Here is a 20,026-nt window from a genome sequence, read left to right on the forward strand (position 1 = left end):
AGTTTGTCCGTGACTGTTTACCCTCTTCACAAAAATGATCATTTCGCGTACGAATATAGTACAAAAGTATTTGTGGATTTAATTGGGAATGATAGATATCATAAACCAACAATGACAACCATCGGCATAAAATAACTTTGTCGCTCTACCCTGCCCTCTTACCATCCCCGATACTGTAAATTCGCCTAACCATGTCAAAGTGAAAAATCTGCGGAAGTATGTAGTGCTTCACCATCACGAAGAAACATGGCGGACAGCGTGGTGAATCCTTTGACTGTTCGTGACTTCAGTAAAGTTATTTTAACTTTAGATAATGTTCTTGTACAGAGCGAGAAACTGTCAGAAACACCCTCCATGCAAGATGGTCTTGATTTTGAAACTGAAACAGATCTCCGAATATTGGGCTGTGAGCTAATTCAGACGTCGGGGATCCTGCTCAAACTTCCACAGGTTAGTCATGGCGGCCATTTTGTCTTTCAAATGTTCGAAACGCTGTTGTTGATCATTGACAATTTCATGTATAATTTGGTGATGTTGATATTTGAAAATGTTTGTTTTTGTTGTAGGTCGCCATGGCTACTGGTCAAGTTCTCTTTCAACGATTTTATTATTCGAAATCATTCGTAAAACACAACATGGAGGTAAGAGACTTCTAAGACTATTCACGTTCCTTGAAAATCTTGAAAAAGTACTCAATATTGTCAGTGTCGATGTACCTGTCTGTGATTTATATTATTTTTTTCAAACAGAATATATGTTATTATTGTCCCCAGGGGGTTGAATGATTTCATAAAATGAATACAACCTCAACATTCCAAGTGCACGGTGTCCATCAGATGGAGGTATTTTGTGATCATAGCTGTTTGAATGAGTACTCATTGTATTAATTTTCTCCAGGTTGTAGCAATGGCATGTGTCAACCTGGCATCCAAAATTGAAGAGTCCCCTCGGAGAATTAGAGATGTGATCAACGTTTTCCATCACATCAAACAAGTTCGAAGTGGCAGGTACGTACCAACATGTGATCTTGTACAGGGATTCTAATGTTTCTGTACTGGTTCATTTTACAGGACATCTTGGGGATAGATTTTAATTTTGCTTGTAATGAAAATCAGGATTTATTGGGTAATTTGGTTTAGTTCTTGTTTGTGAGGTTGAGATTCCCCCTTTATTTCAAATCTTTTGGTAAGACAGTCTGTGACTTCAACAAGTCCGAAACTTGAGTCAAGTAATTTGTTTTTCGCTGTTGTTCACTCTCACTCAGCTTTTTTTATTGATTATGTCACCACAATCAAATGGAAGTGATATCAAGAGACAATTTCAGGCTTGTTGACTGAGGAGGTTTGGGCAGACCGTACGACATCTGTGTTTTGTGTCTCAAAAGACACATTTGCAATTGTTCTGGATGAGATTCTAGGTCCACAATAGTGAATACAATAGTTTGAACTGGTGATTGGTGGACGGTTGTTTGTCAGCCATTCATGGCTTATCTTTTCATAAGTTAAGTGACTGAGATGTAAAATTGTTTAGGATAGAATAAGTGTCCACATCAGAGCGATGCTAATGTTATTTGTTTTGAATTCTTTTAAATCTATTATTACAGTCTCTGCACCACTTACTTAATTTATTCATTATGTAATTGTTTTGTTTGACACTTAGGGTTTCAGAATGGTTCATTTTTTCACATGTCTTCGACATTGATTGTCCTTAAAAGTCCCAAAGATATTTTTAAATTTTGGTAGTGATATAGAAGAATGTCTTACAGAATTTGCTGAAATCATGAAATGTCCTAGTGACAATTTTTCTTGAGTAAAATCACTGACTTATTGCTGAAAGGTTAATTTCTCATGTGCTTCATGAACAGTATATATGTATGTGAGTGTTTGGACAAAGCTTTCATGATAGCATAAAAATACACAGTACTTAAAAGATTTTAATTTGTTTGGTGTAATTACAATTTCCTGTGAAATGTTAGATCTCAAGATTTTAACCAAACACCTTTTTGTGAGCTGAAGCAAGAAATAATCAATTCATATCTGTTAATATCCTTTGTCTTAGCCAAAGATTTGACATGTGTTCACAACTTTTGCAAATCTTGAACTTTTCATTTATGGTGAAGAATTATTTTATTAACTTGTATTATTTTTTCTTTCACTGCCTGCACAGTTGATGGAAGCCTTCGTGAATGGTTTGTGGAACAATCTGGTGATCACACGAGCCTCTCATGTGACTCACCTGACAACGTCCCAGCCACTTAATGTAAACCTGGTTTGTATGGTCATGTTATTACCAGTGGTCTCAGCAAGTTAAGATGAGGTGATACTTGTGGCAAATATTGTTAGTTAGTTGTAGACATTGTCACATAATTACCAAAAATGTAATGGGAAGGTTAAATTGTAGATGTGAACTTTCACAAATAAAGTTTTTGTTTCATTCATGTGCTAGTACAATAGCAAGTAAGTAAAATAATAAGTTTTGATCATGTTGATTTTCACATTCCTAAATTGACATGTTATTTTATTGTTATTCCAGATTTGATTATGAAATGTTTCAACAGTTCTACACTTGCTTATTAATATGAATACAAGTTGCTATGTTCATAATGTCATTCTGTGTAATAGCATTTGCCTATTTTGATGAATGAGAAGAGGATCTAGCATCAGCAAAGAAATCACTTGAAAAAGGGAAAAACAATCAAAGGAAGCATGAAGCCAAACAACAGAACAGGTCTTTCATCAGTGTCTGGCTTGCTGTGACTTTGATATGACGACACTGATGTGTCCCATGAAGAAATGGAGACCACAAGCAATCAAAGGGAGACTATTCTTCAAGCACCTTTTACAAGATGCCATGTCTGGTTCATTTTGATGTGGGCTTAGGCACTGAGGCACTGTAGGGAAACAGGGATTTATGCAAAAGCTCTTTCTTTTTAAAGAACACACTTTAGAGCTCAGCTTGTAGTCAGTTCCGAAGTAATGCATGACAATGCCTAGGCATCTGCATCACAGGCTCGACTTGATATGTTCTGTCAAAGTTTGCAGTATATTATCTTGTTTGGGTTTCCTGTTAAAACAAACAGAATGCATTCACTTCATTTCAGAAGTTGCATGTCCAAATTTCGCAAGATTTGGAAATCATGGTAAATCGGATAGTTTGTTTCACTGTCCGGGTTGACAGGTTGATATGAAAACAACAGTCTGGTTAATGGTACATGTGATTATATCATCTCTGCATGCCTTTAGGTACTTGTAAGGGACAAATACTTGGCACCTAATTTGAAATATCTTCCAGATCTTGATCTGTGGTGATGCCAGGTTTTGACTTGGTACCAGCAACTGATGCCGGTTGAAATCTGCTATTTATTTGATTGGGTGACCAGACTCGATGCTTTGGTTGATGGCGTTCCCTGACGGGGGAGCTTGTTGCAATTGCAATCACTTGTCTGTTCCAGGCCTGATTATTTAGAGGTTGCTGTCATGTAGTAACACACTTCATGGACAATTTCATGAAATGGAATGGTTAATTGGAAAGACTTGTGTTAAGACACATTTGGCTTGCTATTGTTAGATAGTAAATAGATATTTGTGACCAACCTGAGAGTTGAAACTTAAGGATTTTAGTTGGTAAATTCAAGCAAGTAAAACACTTGTCAGTGAAGTAAATTCCGTGGTTCTATTGAGGATTTATTTTCATGCTTTGTCAGCTATTAAAACAGTTGCCAGAAAATTTTGCTCAAATGTTTTCATTCACATTTGGTATTGGTAATTTTCTTTGGGTATTCAATGTGTTTTTGCTCCCTTGGATGCAGTGTCAAAGATTTTTACATCAATGAGGAGACATTTTTAAAGAATATTTCTCCTTAAAACGAATTTATATCGGATTGTGCTGCCAAAAGTGTGGAGCATGTCGCATAAACTGAAAGCAATGTATGTCTAATTAACAATAAGCTATGTATGAATGTGTGATGTCTGTATTCAAATAGTAAATAAAGATCTTTAAAGAAATGTAGGTATGCAAGTTGATTAGGATACATTGTGTAATTATCATCAATTAATTGGGTGATGGTGATTTATTTGCGCTATTCACACAATTATGCTGCTTGTCTGGAGCTCTGGTTATAACTAAAGTCATGATATTCCTGGGTCTGTTGATTTTGGGACTATGGGACACCCAGTAATACTTTTTGGAGATCCAAGGCATGAATGTTGTTTCCCAAGCTGGTGACGTGGCACGCTTCACTAGATTCTGTTCTTATGTCATTGCACATGCTCAGAATTTTTTGCCTATTGACGGTTTGAACGTCAATTTCTTACCATTATAGTAATCAGTGTTAGAAATTGGCACTGGGTCCTATAGTCCTTGCCAAACTGACCAATAGTTAAGATAGCATAAGGACCTTTTAGGGTTTTGCTTTATCTTCTCATTGTAAGACTATCACTGGTAATATGGGTGAAATTTTGTGCGGTAAATCCCTATTTTACATGTTACAAAACAAGAAATTTCAGATAAATTACAATAATATGGTGGAGATTATCACTTCATAAGGCTGCTTATTAATGGCATGTTCCACTTCCTTGGCCTCATCCATATGGTGATATAAGTTATTATTTAACCTTCAGTTGGGGTCCCTTTGATTCTGCTTCTGAGAAACATGATTTGTAGTGTTATGATTGCTTGTGAATAAGTCAACATGTAAATTATCAATATTTTAAACCTTCTCTGTAACTGTCCTACATGCACTGTATCAACAGAATCATTCAAGGGAGGCTACTCTGGTCAATCTGATATAGAAGCTCTGTAAAATCTCCTGAGGGTCTTGAATGTTAAATACTGATCAGAATTTGTCACTGAAATATTCTCTTGTTGATAGAACTTTAGAGATGTGTGAAAGACTATTTTTATTTGTGTTGTTATCAAACAAGTGAGTTTTGCTTATAATATAAACAATTTGCTGTCTATCGTTCTTATGAAAACATATAGAAGTTATGGGTATTATTGCAGTTCAAAGACATTTACTACCCTGTGTTCGGATTCTCTGGAGAGGCTTGGACAGCTAGCATGTCGTCATGTCATGATGCACATGTTTTCAAATACCGGTTTGCTTTTTACGGACTCGTATTATTTTCAGGCCATTGTGATAAAGCTTGATAATTGCTGACAGGCATTGCACAAGTTTCACTAACTCAATAAATTATCATATGCAATTCTGGGTATGTATCCACTAGACCACATAAGGTATAGTTGAGTTAACCCACGCAGCTGAAAATTCCTCATAAATGCAAAGTCAAAATGCTGATAATGCTCTCCCTATGTGTATGAGAAAAATATTTTATGATTCTACACTGTCCGAAAGTAATTTCCCCATGTCCATAGTGATCTGCTACAGAGTTACCATGTACCGAATATTCCAAGTAGTATGTCAGTGCTTGACCTTAACGTTGGCCCGAGTCTGGCATATTTTTTAAGGACAAGTTCATTTAATAAATGGTGGTCTAGTGTTATTTGGGGTACTAAAAAGGTAATTTAAGTTTGGACGACTTTTGAAATCAGCGATAGATCGAGTCTAGTAGATTTTTTGGTCAGTATCAAACACTGTTCTCCGCAAGGAATTGTCATTAGTCCTTTCTGAACTGTACTCTTGGGATGAGTTGGTTGGCTTGTTTCAATATTAAACTGTTATAGAGGAACCAGCTGCCTGTGACAAGTATCTCCAAACAAAGTCTTACCTTGTTATTGCCTGATTCATGCTGGCCATGCCTTGATACTTGATTGTTTCCAAACTTGAGTTTTCTTTTGCTCTTTCCACCTACCTAATTAACATTTGCAGTAAGAGATTAGGCATTCCTCAAATGCTTTGAATAATTCATTGACTTTGAAGTTCAATGAATAGAACCTATGGTTTTGTAAGGTGTAGTGTATTTACACATCTTGTAACATGTATTCGCTATATCTTTTACCAATCTTTTACAGATCTGGGCTTTGTTCCACAAAGTCATCGACAGACAACACCTGACATAGCGTCCGTAATTAGCCTTGTGATTGATGTTACTCTGTGATTGCTGAGTGGAACATGTCTCTCAAATTATTCAGTCAATAGTTTTCATGTATGTGAGATTGTATACGAAAGAGTAAGTAAGATGCTTAATATTGTGATAAGTGATGAGTCTGCTGAGACCACTGGCTATTTGACCTAACTGTGCAGGCAGTGATATGTAACTGACCGACTGCTGTCTGTCTGGTCAGTGTGTGAGATGTGCGATTTGTTCCAGGACCATCCAGCCCCTTATCCTTGACCAGAACTACATCAACATAAAGAACCAAGTCATCAAGGCAGAAAGACGTGTCCTCAAGGAGCTCGGTTTCTGTGTACATGTTAAACACCCTCACAAAGTAAGTTGAATCATCATGTCACAGTGGGGATGTAGAAAGTGTTCAATAATTTGAATAAGCAGGGAAAGTAGGACCCAAGCACAATTGTTGTAAAGGTCAGGCTCAGTCAATGTACACTGATGGGTTGGGACTTTACTATGATATCAACCACTTGTTTGATCTTTTACAGCTTGAAATTGTATATATTGAATTGTATAGCTTGATTAACGCTCATGATGCGTAAAACATCAGGAAAAGAGATACAAATACTTTTTCTTGAAAAAATTGTAGGGTTTTTACATCTGGATTCCGACATAACGTAACCTTCTTGATTTGGAACAATTTTTGTGTTATCATTTTTTAATGTGGTTCCTTATATTTCTAGATCATTGTGATGTATCTGCAAGTGCTTGATAGTGCAAACAACCGGCGCCTGGTGCAGTGTGCATGGTAAGTATTTTCATACATAGTAATGCCTAGTTGCATTGTCTCGTCAATATATGAGGCGCTTTCCGTTTGCACAGGACATTATAACATTGCAGTTTTGTTTCGTGAACGATACAAATTCATCCCTGGTAAGTTGTTTTCTTTGTCTTGTATCCCATGCTCTGACTGCTCTAATCAAACAAGGGTTTGGAAACAGGCATTAACATATTATTCTTTTCCTTTTTGCCTACCCCAGCATAGGTGGGTAGAAGTGTTGAATTGCCTCACCCAGCCAATGAATGAGTGACGTTATTGCACCCAATGCAAGCAACACAACTTCACCCACCTGCCTCTCCCAGTCGCAAGCAACGATGGACCTCGGCCAAGTTTTTACTCAAGCTTCTACAAGGACTGTGATTGTGTTAAAACGCCAAATGAAAGATCAAGACCTGACAGCATTGTGGTTCTTATTCACACCAGTGTGTGGGGATATGTGTGGCTAAAAAATGTTAAAATAATTGCCATTGCATTTGCAAAGTCTAAAGTAAAGATGGCATACTCATTTAGACAGTAAGAATTAAGTGTCCACTTGAGGCTGTGAGAACTTATTTACAGTGTCTAGTATGTGAGACTCTTTCAGATGTCTTGTCTTGGACCTTGAGGGAAGCCAGGGAGAACTGATGTGTAAGGCTGGCAGCAGCCTGTGTGGCCTCCAGTTAGAAGTCTGGTTTGCTGGGGCATAGCAGCATGCCGTGAGAGGTGGTAACTGGACTTGTTGTGGTAATTGTGGCATGCACACACATGCTAGGACATAGCCCACGAGAGAAGCACAGAACGTGCAGTTATTCAGTGACATTGACCAGGATATTGAGAGAATGGTGGCTTGGGTACATTGTGGAGATGGTGTGTTGTTACAAAGGGTGCAATTTTGTATCATGAAATCTTACTCATTTCAACATGTAACTTTGTCAAGTTTCAGAAACTTGAGGTAAGACCAATGAATTTTGATTGCAGAAAGAGAACACTTTGTGTTGACAGTCGCCAAGATATTTGAGAGCTGTCATACATGCAACAGAAACACATAGGATGAATTTGTATCTTCACCAAACTACACTGTTGAACATATTTCATTGGGTAAAACAAATAATATCCCTTTTCCATGTTATGACAGATCAATCAAAGTAAACGTTATACAATGTTTTGTCCTAGATCCTTTTGTTCTGTTGATTATGAAGGAAATGCAATGTCAAATTACTGTTTAAGGAACTACATGAATGACAGTTTTCGGACAAATGTGTTTATGAAGTACCAGCCTGAGACTATTGCTTGTGCCTGCATTTTCCTAGCAGCCAGACAGCTACAGGTGAGAAACTTTTGCAGTGCAAGTGGACCTTTCCTTGATGCAAGACATTTTTGAGAGAATATTAGCAGGACAGCAACTGGAATGTAAAAAAGTATAGCATATGTTCTGATATTACACGTTTGACATTGAAAGTGTCCTATGTTGACATGTCTTGTAAAAAGTCACTGCAAATTGTGTTCCGTGTATTTTGCAAATTATAGCCTTGTATGCTTTTTACATGACAGCAATGACACCAAACCATCACCCCAAGCAGAATTAATATGACACATTTATCATGACGTAGAACCTACTGAAGACAATTTTCATACTATAGATTCATGTATTCGACTGCCTCCATGGTCTTTGTGGTTGAGCGGCTGCCCGGAGAGTGGAAGGTGCGGGGTTCGATCCCCGGACGCATCATACCAAAAGATGTTTAAAGATGGCACTTGGTGTTAGCCTGCCTGGCGGTCGGCATTAATGGGCTAATACAAGGACAGGTCAGCTCGGAGTCGGTATTCATGTTAAACTATGGCTTGATATCTCAGTGGGCTAGCACCATAAAATTGGCATTAGTCTGGACTAGAACACACACACACACACACACACACACACACACACACACACACACACACACACACACACACACACACACACACACACACACACACACACCGCTACATAAGTGCAATAATGTTGGATGCAACGTTAAGTCCGATTTCGCCTCACCTCACCTCACATGAACAATTTGTTTTTTAGGTTCCCCTACCTGACAGCCCTCCTTGGTATTACTTGTTTGAAGTGGAGGAAGATGAGATACGAGATATATGTATAGCATTGCTGAATCTTTACAGTAGACCAAAGGTATGTATATATTGCCTGAAGTTTGCTGAAAGCACGTTTATTGGCATCTCTTTAACATTGTCCAAGTCAGTTCATCTGATGTCCTTTTGATTGTTTTCTATGTTGTGGTGTGTCATGTTTCATTTTATATACTTTTAGCCGAACTGTGATGAACTGGAAAAGATAGTGGAAAAGGCCAAGAAGATTCAGGTTGAAGCAAAACTCAAAGCCAAAGGACTTTCATCTGAGTATGGCACTCCCAACTCCACATCCAGACAGAGTAAGTTTTAACAACTATGTATTTTTAGGTTATCAAACAAAAATTAGAAAATATATATTCCTTTAAGAAGTGTTGAAAATAACATCTAACATCCTTTGGTTTCTTATGCTTTCTGAGAAAAAACTATTTGTACTGAAAATATTATTTTTATTGTGAACACCATCTCTTTCAGACTCGCCAAAAAATGTCAGTCCAAATCCGTCCATATTGCCTGGGATGAGGAAGGTCAAGCTTGAAGAAGATCATCATTCTGATGGAAGGTGGGTTCAGTTCAAATGATCCCCCTGTGGAATCCTTTGCAGACAAGGCCCCCTGTGCCACATGCTTGTCAAAAAGTGAGGTCTGAATGGAATAGCGTTACTGATTGAAGGCCCTTTCTTGTGCTGTCAACCATTGGCTAAACAAGAGCTCCTTAGGAGTTACGATATGGATCAATCCTCATCATACCACTGTGCTGGACTAGATTATGCACTAGATTATGTACTGGCTGTTTGGAAAGAGCTGGAATATTGCTGACTTAGGTGTAAACAAAAGCATGTCACTTGCCCACCCACTGGTCCAGATTGGGTTATTTGCAAACTGCTGTTATGTAGCTGGAATATTGCTGAATGAGGAATTTGCGCACGCACACTGACACCCACACACACTCATGCACTCATTTGTAGGTTTATCAACAAGATCACCCAGCTTCCTTAAGTGTATTTCCTTGACAGATTGCAGTAATATTTTAGACAGCGTGAAATCCAATTCTTTCCCTCTCTGTGTTCCTGAATGAAAAGAACATCAATAAGCTCTGTTGCCACTCAGCACTGTTATTTATTGCACTCACTTCATTGAAGAACTTGTTTATCGAAATAAATATAGAAGCTTCTCTTACATAAAGCCCTTATCTATTTTAGTCATGGAAGCCGCAATCACAATTCCAAAAAGCGGGGCCACTCTGGTAGTGATCATAGCCGCTCAGATAGAAGTCCAAGTCATTCACGCTCAAGGTAATAGAACCAAATTTAAACTTACACACACTTCATAGTAAATAAGTAAGTTACAATCCAATTTTGCACAGATTGTTGTCAGACATCGGGTGGTTATTTTGTTATTACAATTGTAATTGCAGATCCTCTAGAACCTCATCAAGTAGAAGCACAAGCAGGAGTCCAGTATCGCGGAAGAAAATGCGAAGCCCCTCCAGGAAATATAAGAAAGAAAGGCGGTTATCACCCATCAGGTACACATATAAAGAAAAGCACTCCCACAAGCGAAAGCGAAGATCACGTTCTAGATCTCAAAGTCGGTCCCATGAAGAGCATTACTCCAAATCAAGTCTAAAAAAATATTACAAAGAGAAAGACAGGGGATACAGCCCAGACAGACATCGTTCTCGGAAACATCGGAATGGCCATCGTGCAAATTCCAGGGACAGGTATGATAAATACCGTCGGTGATACTGTTTGAAGCAAGTTGGGTGCTATATTGGAGTAACTTTGCACAAAGATTAGTGTTTGAAACATTGGCCAGTGAGACAGTACGGTGACAGCAAATATACGCTATGGACAAGATTGAAGTTGTGACTGGAGCTGGGAGCTAACTTTCTAATTGACTCAAAAATATGTTTACTATTCATATTGTGTATTACAATGTTGAGTTGATACCAGACAACATGAAATGTGTACTGGAATTTGATTAGGAACAACTGGGAATGTGTTCTTTTCTTCTTGTTTTCCTGCTACACTGGTTATGAGGAGTGTGACATGTCAACAGTATTTTCTGTTTTGTCAGCTCTTTGGACTGTCGCTGATATTAGTTTGTCAACAGTTAAGGTAATAATCTTGTTGGCAGATTTGTACAAATATTGAAGTTATGGCTGTGATTAATGTATGTTGGATATTTTGCTTGGTCGGAAAACCCAGTCACCTGCAAGTGACCTATAAGTGCAATTGACCTATACTGTAAATGTGGGATCGAAAAGTAGAAAAAAATGTGATGTGTTGAATTACTTTTGATTAACTATGTTCAGATACCTGCTTTAGCAGTTGGTGTTCTCTTAAGAATATTATTGGAAAGATCAACAGTACTTTCAGTTTGCTTGAGTTGGCATTGATGATTTGCATTCCAACTTCTGTATTTAGTTTATCATGTTGTACATAACAATCATGTCCATTACAATTTCTGGTCACTGTTCATGTTATGCCTGTACTCAGGGTACAAGACTGTGTGCCTGTCAGATCTGACTGCATGAATGTTCATATTGAATGAATGGAAATTCTGTTTTGTAAATAATATATATTTTACATGAAGAATAAATTAATGACGACAGTTTCATTGTTATGTTGTTTCAAGCAGAATATATTATACTGTATTCCAATAAGCATCCTTGACTCTTTTCTAGACCAATAACTAACCAGAATTGAAAACACTTTTCATTAAGTTTCATTTAGGTTTGAAAATATTTTTAATTTGTTTGATTTTGTGACACCCCCAATTTCAATTTGAAAGCGCTTATTACAATGATTATTTCACTTGCAGGGATAGAAACATGTTTAGTCCATTAGTCCTTATAATGATAACATATAGCAAAACCCTTTCTACTGGTCCTTACGATACCTTTATTGGCCAGTTTTGCAAGGACTACATGACTAGTGCCAATTTCCATGCTGACTTGGACTGAAAATGGCGGTAGTTCTCGTTTCAGGAGCAGATCTTGAAAACTGTATAATATTTCTTCACCAAACTTGGCACATAAATAGGTCTAGTGGAAAACTGGTGCCTTTTGATACTTTGGGATTTAAAAAAATAAATATTTTTTGAGTTTCCCTGGCAACGACTTTGACTTACACTGAAAATCACCAAACTTGGCACAGATCTTGAAAAACGTGCAATATTTCCTCCAAACTTGGCATATAAATAGGTCTAGTGGTAAACTGGTGCCTTTTGATAGTTTGGGAGTTTTTACGAATGTTTCCTTAGCAAGAGCATAACTTGGGAACCGTTTACCTATTCTACAAAAATAATATCTACGCAGGGTTGTCTGAGAACCGTTACCATAATTACCTAATTTAGATGTATACCACTTGACAAAGGAACTTGGACAAGGTATATGGTGAAGAAAGCACAATTTACGTGTGGCACCTGAATCAGCCCACTTCATCACAGTTCATGGTGGTAACATGTACATGGGCACCCGAACCAGCCTACTTCCTCGCAGTAGGTAGTGATAACATGAACATGGGCACCCGAACCAGCCTACTTCCTAGCAGTGGGTACCGCTAACATGAACATGGGCACCCGAACCAGCCTACTTCCTCACAGTGGGTATCGGTAACATGAACATGGGCACCCGAATCAGCCTACTTCCTCACAGTGCATGCCAGTAACATGAACATGGGCACCCGAATCAGCCTACTTCCTCACAGTGCATGCCAGTAACATGAACATGGGCACCCTGAACCAGCCTACTTCATCGCAGTGGGTACCGGTAATATGAACATGGGCACCCGAACCAGCCTACTTCCTCGCAGTGGGTACCGCTAACATGAACATGGGCACCCGAACCAGCCTACTTCCTAGCAGTGGGTACCGCTAACATGAACATGGGCACCCGAACCAGCCTACTTCCTCACAGTGGGTTACATGAACATGGGCACCCGAACCAGCCTACTTCCTAGCAGTGGGTAACATGAACATGGGCACCCGAACCAGCCTACTTCCTAGCAGTGGGTAACATGAACATGGGCTCCCGAACCAGCCTACTTCCTAGCAGTGGGTAACATGAACATGGGCACCCGAACCAGCCTACTTCCTCACAGTGGGTATCGGTAACATGAACATGGGCACCCGAACCAGCCTACTTCCTCGCAGTGGGTACCGGTAATATGAACATGGACACCCGAACCAGCCTACTTCCTCGCAGTGGGTAACATGAACATGGGCACCCGAACCAGCCTACTTCCTCACAGTGCATGCCAGTAACATGAACATGGGCACCCGAATCAGCCTACTTCCTCACAGTGCATGCCAGTAACATGAACATGGGCACCCGAACCAGCCTACTTCCTCGCAGTGGGTACCGGTAATATGAACATGGGCACCTGAACCAGCCTACTTCCTAGCAGTGGGTAACATGAACATGGGCACCCGAACCAGCCTACTTCCTCGCAGTGGGTATCGGTAATATGAACATGGGCACCGGAACCAGCCTACTTCCTAGCAGTGGGTAACATGAACATGGGCACCCGAACCAGCCTACTTCCTCACAGTGGGTATCGGTAACATGAACATGGGCACCCGAACCAGCCTACTTCCTCACAGTGCATGCCAGTAACATGAACATGGGCACCCGAATCAGCCTAATTCCTCACAGTGCATGCCAGTAACATGAACATGGGCACCCGAACCAGCCTACTTCCTCGCAGTGGGTACCGGTAATATGAACATGGGCACCCGAACCAGCCTACTTCCTCGCAGTGGGTACCGCTAACATGAACATGGGCACCCGAACCAGCCTACTTCCTAGCAGTGGGTAACATGAACATGGGCACCCGAACCAGCCTACATCCTCGCAGTGGGTACCGGTAATATGAACATGGGCTCCCGAACCAGCCTACATCTGCGCAGTGGGTAGTGGTAACATGAACAGGGGCACCCTGAACCAGCCTACTTCCTCACAGTGGGTAGTGATTACATGAACATGGGCACCCGAACCAGCCTACTTCCTCGCAGTGGGTAGTGATAACATGAACATGGGCATCCGAACCAGCCTACTTCCTAGCAGTGGGTAACATGAACATGGGCACCCGAACCCGCCTACTTCCTAGCAGTGGGTACCGCTAACATGAACATGGGCACCCGAACCAGCCTACTTCCTCACAGTGGGTATCGGTAACATGAACATGGGCACCCAAACCAGCCTACTTCCTCGCAGTGGGTACCGGTAATATGAACATTGGCACCCGAACCAGCCTACTTCCTCGCAGTGGGTAACATGAACATGGGCACCCGAATCAGCCTACTTCCTCACAGTGCATGCCAGTAACATGAACATGGGCACCCGAACCAGCCTACTTCCTCGCAGTGGGTACCGGTAATATGAACATGGGCACCCGAACCAGCCTACTTCCTCGCAGTGGGTACCGCTAACATGAACAAGGGCACCCGAACCAGCCTACTTCCTCACAGTGGGTACCGCTAACATGAACATGGGCACCCGAACCAGCCTACTTCCTCGCAGTGGGTACCGGTAATATGAACATGGGCACCCGAACCAGCCTACTTCCTCACAGTGGGTACCGCTAACATGAACATGGGCACCCGAACCAGCCTACTTCCTCGCAGTGGGTACCGGTAATATGAACATGGGCACCCGAACCAGCCTACTTCCTCGCAGTGGGTACCGCTAACATGAACATGGGCACCCGAACCAGCCTACTTCCTCGCAGTGGGTAACATGAACATGGGCACCCGAACCAGCCTACATCCTCGCAGTGGGTACCGGTAATATGAACATGGGCACCCGAACCAGCCTACTTCCTCACAGTGGGTACCGCTAACATGAACATGGGCACCCGAACCAGCCTACTTCCTCGCAGTGGGTACCGGTAATATGAACATGGGCACCCGAACCAGCCTACTTCCTCGCAGTGGGTACCGCTAACATGAACATGGGCACCCGAACCAGCCTACTTCCTCGCAGTGGGTAACATGAACATGGGCACCCGAACCAGCCTACATCCTCGCAGTGGGTACCGGTAATATGAACATGTGCTCCCGAACCAGCCTACTTCCGCACAGTGGGTAGTGGTAACATGAACAGGGGCACCCTGAACCAGCCTACTTCCTCACAGTGGGTAGTGATAACATGAACATGGGCACCCGAACCAGCCTACTTCCTCGCAGTGGGTAGTGATAACATGAACATGGGCACCCGAACCAGCCTACTTCCTCACAGTGGGTAGTGATAACATGAACAGGGGCACCCTGAACCAGCCTACTTCCTCGCAGTGGGTACCGGTAACATGAACATGGGCACCCAAACCAGCCTACTTCCTCGCAGTGCAAGCCAGTAACATGAACATGGGCACCCAAACCAGCCTACTTCCTCGCAGTGCATGCCAGTAACATGAATTTGGGCACCCGAACCAGCCTACTTCCTCACAGTGGGTAACATGAACATGGGCACCCGAACCAGCCTACTTCCTCACAGTGGGTATCGGTAACATGAACATGGGCACCCGAACCAGCCTACTTCCTAGCAGTGGGTACCGCTAACATGAACATGGGCACCCGAACCAGCCTACTTCCTCACAGTGGGTACCGGTAACATGAACATGGGCACCCGAACCAGCCTACTTCCTCGCAGTGGGTACCGGTAATATGAACATGGGCACCCGAACCAGCCTACTTCCTCGCAGTGGGTACCGGTAATATGAACATGGACACCCTGAACCAGCCTACTTCCTCACAGTGGGTACCGGTAACATGAACAGGGGCACCCTGAACCAGCCTACTTCCTCGCAGTGCATGCCAGTAACATGAACATGGGCACCCTGAACCAGCCTACTTCCTCGCAGTGGGTAGTGATAACATGAACATGGGCACCTGAACAAGCCTACTTCCTCGCAGTGTAACTTTGCTGGTGTGCTTGATGTTTTGTGTTTCACAGAAAGACACATCAATGATTACAGTGAAAGAGACCTGCAAGATTATCAAGTATATCCAAGAGATACTACACATGGTATTGCTGTGTATGTTTCAACAAGTTTCAAGAACAGTGTCCAGCTATGTGATGTAATGTCATCTATCTCGTAGTATTGAATACATTTCCTTTCTTGTTTGCAAGTTCTGCATTCCTTGTGTATGCTCCTCCAAAAGTGTCATGGACACCATTGTCACATTCACCAACTCATTTCATGCAGAAACTTTAGGATCTCCCCAAGCAGCATGAATGTGAACATGTCCTAGTTACTGGGGATATCAACTGTTATCTGAGTGAAAAGCCGAAACTTGAAGATTTCTTTAATGTGCGGAAAATGACACAACTCATTCACTCTCCAACTCACTGTCTTGGAGCTACACTGGACTTATTGTTTACTGATCTTGCCAGTGCTGTAGCATTCCAGACTCCAGTCTACTACTCAGATCATCAGATGATTGGTACTTTACTTCTCCGTACACCTCATGGTGACCCATGCTCTCAATGATCTCTGAGTAAAGTAAGAACTCCCTTTCTTCTCTGATTACTGTTTAAGTAATATGACAACTCATTACAAATACAGTTCTGTATTCTATCATAAACTACAGATGGCAAAACAACACCAGTAATAACGTTTTAGTGCTGCAATTAGGCCATTTACAAAAAGTTCGAATGAACATAGTTCAGAGGAGTTAATGCATTGCACGCAACCGGACATGTATTATTGGCGGGGGATATGAGTATTTCATGCTTGTATGTACTTGTGAATATCTGGGTTAGCAACCCATGCTTGCCGTAAAAGGTGACTATGCTTGTGAGAGGTGACAATCGGGATCGGAGGGTCAGGCTCCCTGACTTGGTTGATGTACATGTCATCGAAACCCAATTGCGTGGATCGAAGATCATGATGTCAAACACGAGATTGTCTGGCCGAGACACGATTATATACAGACCTCCGTCATATAGCTGAAATAGTGCTGAGTGTGGCGTTAAACAACAAACAAACAACAAACAATCATATTTATATAAGACCGCCTCCGTGGTCTAGTGATGGAGCGTCTTACCGAAAGAACGTTAAGAGATGGTACTCGTTGTTACCCTGCCTGGTGCTCAACATTAAGTGGATAAAACAAGAACTGATCGGCTGTGAGACCGTAATAAATTAAAATAGACCTGAAACATTTCCAACAGCTGACACATAAGTGCGCACCAGCAACAAGTTAAAATCTGAACTGACCGCTATGGTGATGCTTTTACGAGGGCTTCGTTGCCTAACTTGAAAGCGCCAAACAGTCACTGTCCCTGGCATTTTTGAATAATCAATGAATATCTAGAACACAATCACTAGTGTCAACATTATAACAGTGTTACCACAGATCACGACATCGTAGAAAGTCAGGGAATTTTAGTTAGAGTTTCTCACGCCTTGAATAGTTTGGGAATTTTTATGTTTTGAATATTGTTATAAAGTCATGGAAAAATCAGGGATCAGGGAATATTAATACGCCAGTTCCTGGTGACATTATGATGTATTTTAGTGACAGGCAAATAAATGCTTTGACCAAAGTGAATTAAAATTTGAATTAACCGAGTTTAGATTGTAATTCTGTTATATTTTTTACTGATATATCATGGAAAACTGGCATTATACAGCGGAAAAGTGATGGGAATTTGTCAGGCAATAGTGTATGGACATCGTGTGAGAACGTACGAATTTGGACCTCCTGAAACTACCCACTGAAGGGAGACCGAATCTATTTTCTAAGCATTAACTCCCAACATTGACAACATATTGGTTATTCCAATATTTTAACTATTAAATACCAAAAAAAAATGTTCAACGTTTCTGTGTCAAAACATTGCCTTGGGTGAGTGGTGTACATTGTCTTCGCTCACTGGCAAGGATATGTGTAAAATAATTACCTGTAATTGTGTTTACTTTGTTGTATAACTGAACAAGCACTGTACTTATTCTGCTATCACAGCACTGCTTCATGTGCACCCGCAAGCACGTTGTAACCCAAATACCATGTATATTTCTGCTCTCTGTCCAACCTTTAGTAAGCAATTCCTTCATACATTTACTTAATCACATGTCTTGAATAATTCTATTAACTCAAATGAACCCGTGAAGATCTCGGCTAGAATAGGTTTTCAGGTACCCATGTTTGTAGTAGGCGACTAACGGGATCGGGTGGTGGTCAGGCTCGCTGAGTTGGTTGGTGTGTGTCATCGTTTCCCAACTGCGTGGATCGATGCTCATGATATCAAACACTGGGTTGTCCAGACTCAATTATTTACAGACCCCGTCATACAGCTGGAATATTGCTGAGTTCGGCGTTAAACAACAATCGAAGCACCTCCTTACGACAGTCTATGTTAAAGTATGGTTGTTACGACCTCCTTAGCGCTTCGATCGCTTTCTGGACGGGACCCTGATAGTACAATGATTGTATACCATCTGCCAAAGTTTGGTGTACTTGTTTTGGTCATTTTACCTCATTTTTTATAGTGTATCTTTTATTTACCACAACCCTTTTCAAATGTTTACTTTAAGTACTTTGCACTGATGATAATCAGTCATAATCTATTGAGTGTTGACTTTTAATGTCTAATATACTAATTGAATCAGATGACACTGGATCATCAAGATCATTTTAGATTTTTTGGAAATGTTGATGTATACTGTCCAGTTGATCCTGTCTCATTTCTCCTTATATAAAACTCCCATTCCTTCTTTCCTGCCAACTGTTGACCTCGTTATCAGGTTCCCTTTGACATTTGGGCTTCTCCTCGCCAAGTGGGTATCGCCTTTCCCAGTTAATCTGACGGAAACACAAGGCCATACTAACACATACACGGGTGATTTTGTATGTATGTATATATGTATGTATGTATGTTTGTATGTATGTATGTATGTATGTATGTATGTATGTATGTATGTTTTGTATGTATGTATGTATGTATGTATGTATGTATGTATGTATGTATGTATACAGCAGTGAATACCTTTATCACTTACCTTCTTTTCACATCATGAGTTTCCTTAATCAATCCATTTCCAACAAGTACATTCCTCCTTCTCTACTTTCTACTTCCATCTTCTGTCACTCTCCTTCTCTCCATCCCTGTCAGCGTCCCAGGGGGAGATACATGACCATCCTTGAATCCCACTCAGAGCTGCTCGTGCCTCCCACCTCTATCCCCGACCCTGCTCCTCTCTCTACCTCCACCCTTCGTGATGCCCCTCACTTCGTCGTTATCTACCTCGATGATGACGACACCCCGGGTTCGAGTCTTCCTGTTGTGCGTGTCTTGATTTTTGAGGAGAATGTTTCGTGTCAAGATGGACGCTAAGAGTGACATCTTGGACGTTGTGTCATATTGCCTTTTGGACGTTTTTGAACTTTTCATACTTTTTGTGCTTTTAGATTTTCAGAAACGGTTTATAAACTTATATTTTGAGTTACTCATTTTGGCCCTTTTGTTTTTCACTTGATTAAGTCTTAATTAACTATTAAAAGTGTCTTGATTTTGTAGCTTTTTTTTCTTTATTCTTTTGTTATTTTATATTTATCTCCATGGTCTAGTGGATAGAGCGTCTGCCCGGAGAGCGGAAGGTCCGGGGTTCGATCCCCTGGGCGCGTCATACCAAAAATCGTGAAAAGATGGCACTCGTTGTTATCCTGCCTGGCGATCGGCATTAAGGGGACAGAACCAGGACTGGATACGGATTCTAATCTGTCTGAGTAGGTGTCCATGTTAAACTGCGACAAGGCATCTCAGTGGGCAAACAATATAAAACTGACGTAGTCGGAGCTAGTACAAGCAACCACACATTGACATCGCTATTAAAATATATATCTTGGGCGCGACGTGAGCCCATTTCACCCTAACTCGAGTCAGACAACTTGCATAAGCAACGCGTTCTATGTGCATATCGACCGCCTCCATGGTCTCATGGATCAAGCATATGTCCTAAAACAAGGACTGGTCGCCTCGGAGTCAGCATACTGCGTCTGAGTGGGGTATTCATGTTAAACTGCGGCATGGTATCTCAGTTGGCTAGCACTACAAAATG

The 20,026-nt window shown here is 41.1% G+C and overlaps 1 protein-coding gene across 2 annotated transcripts; it reads left to right on the forward strand.

The window, feature by feature from the left end:
- The first annotated feature begins 218 nt into the window (after positions 1-218).
- Positions 219-11,573, forward strand: LOC124152354 (cyclin-L1-like). Of its 2 annotated transcripts, XM_046525274.2 has the most exons (11): positions 220-450; positions 567-641; positions 898-1,007; positions 6,270-6,390; positions 6,755-6,819; positions 8,059-8,158; positions 8,897-9,001; positions 9,140-9,260; positions 9,433-9,520; positions 10,160-10,252; positions 10,375-11,573. In XM_046525274.2, exons 1-11 carry the CDS (start codon positions 247-249, stop codon positions 10,700-10,702), a joined length of 1,410 nt encoding a protein of 469 aa, XP_046381230.1. In that variant the 5' UTR covers positions 220-246; the 3' UTR covers positions 10,703-11,573. The 2 variants fall into 2 exon arrangements, with proteins under 2 accessions (XP_046381231.1, XP_046381230.1); XM_046525275.2 differs by lacking the exon at positions 10,160-10,252 and having other exon boundaries at positions 219-450.
- Positions 11,574-20,026: the final 8,453 nt, after the last annotated feature.

The sequence above is a fragment of the Haliotis rufescens genome, unplaced genomic scaffold (assembly GCF_023055435.1).
Source record: "Haliotis rufescens isolate VD_foot unplaced genomic scaffold, xgHalRufe1.0.p SCAF_13, whole genome shotgun sequence".
Taxonomy (NCBI): domain Eukaryota; kingdom Metazoa; phylum Mollusca; class Gastropoda; order Lepetellida; family Haliotidae; genus Haliotis; species Haliotis rufescens.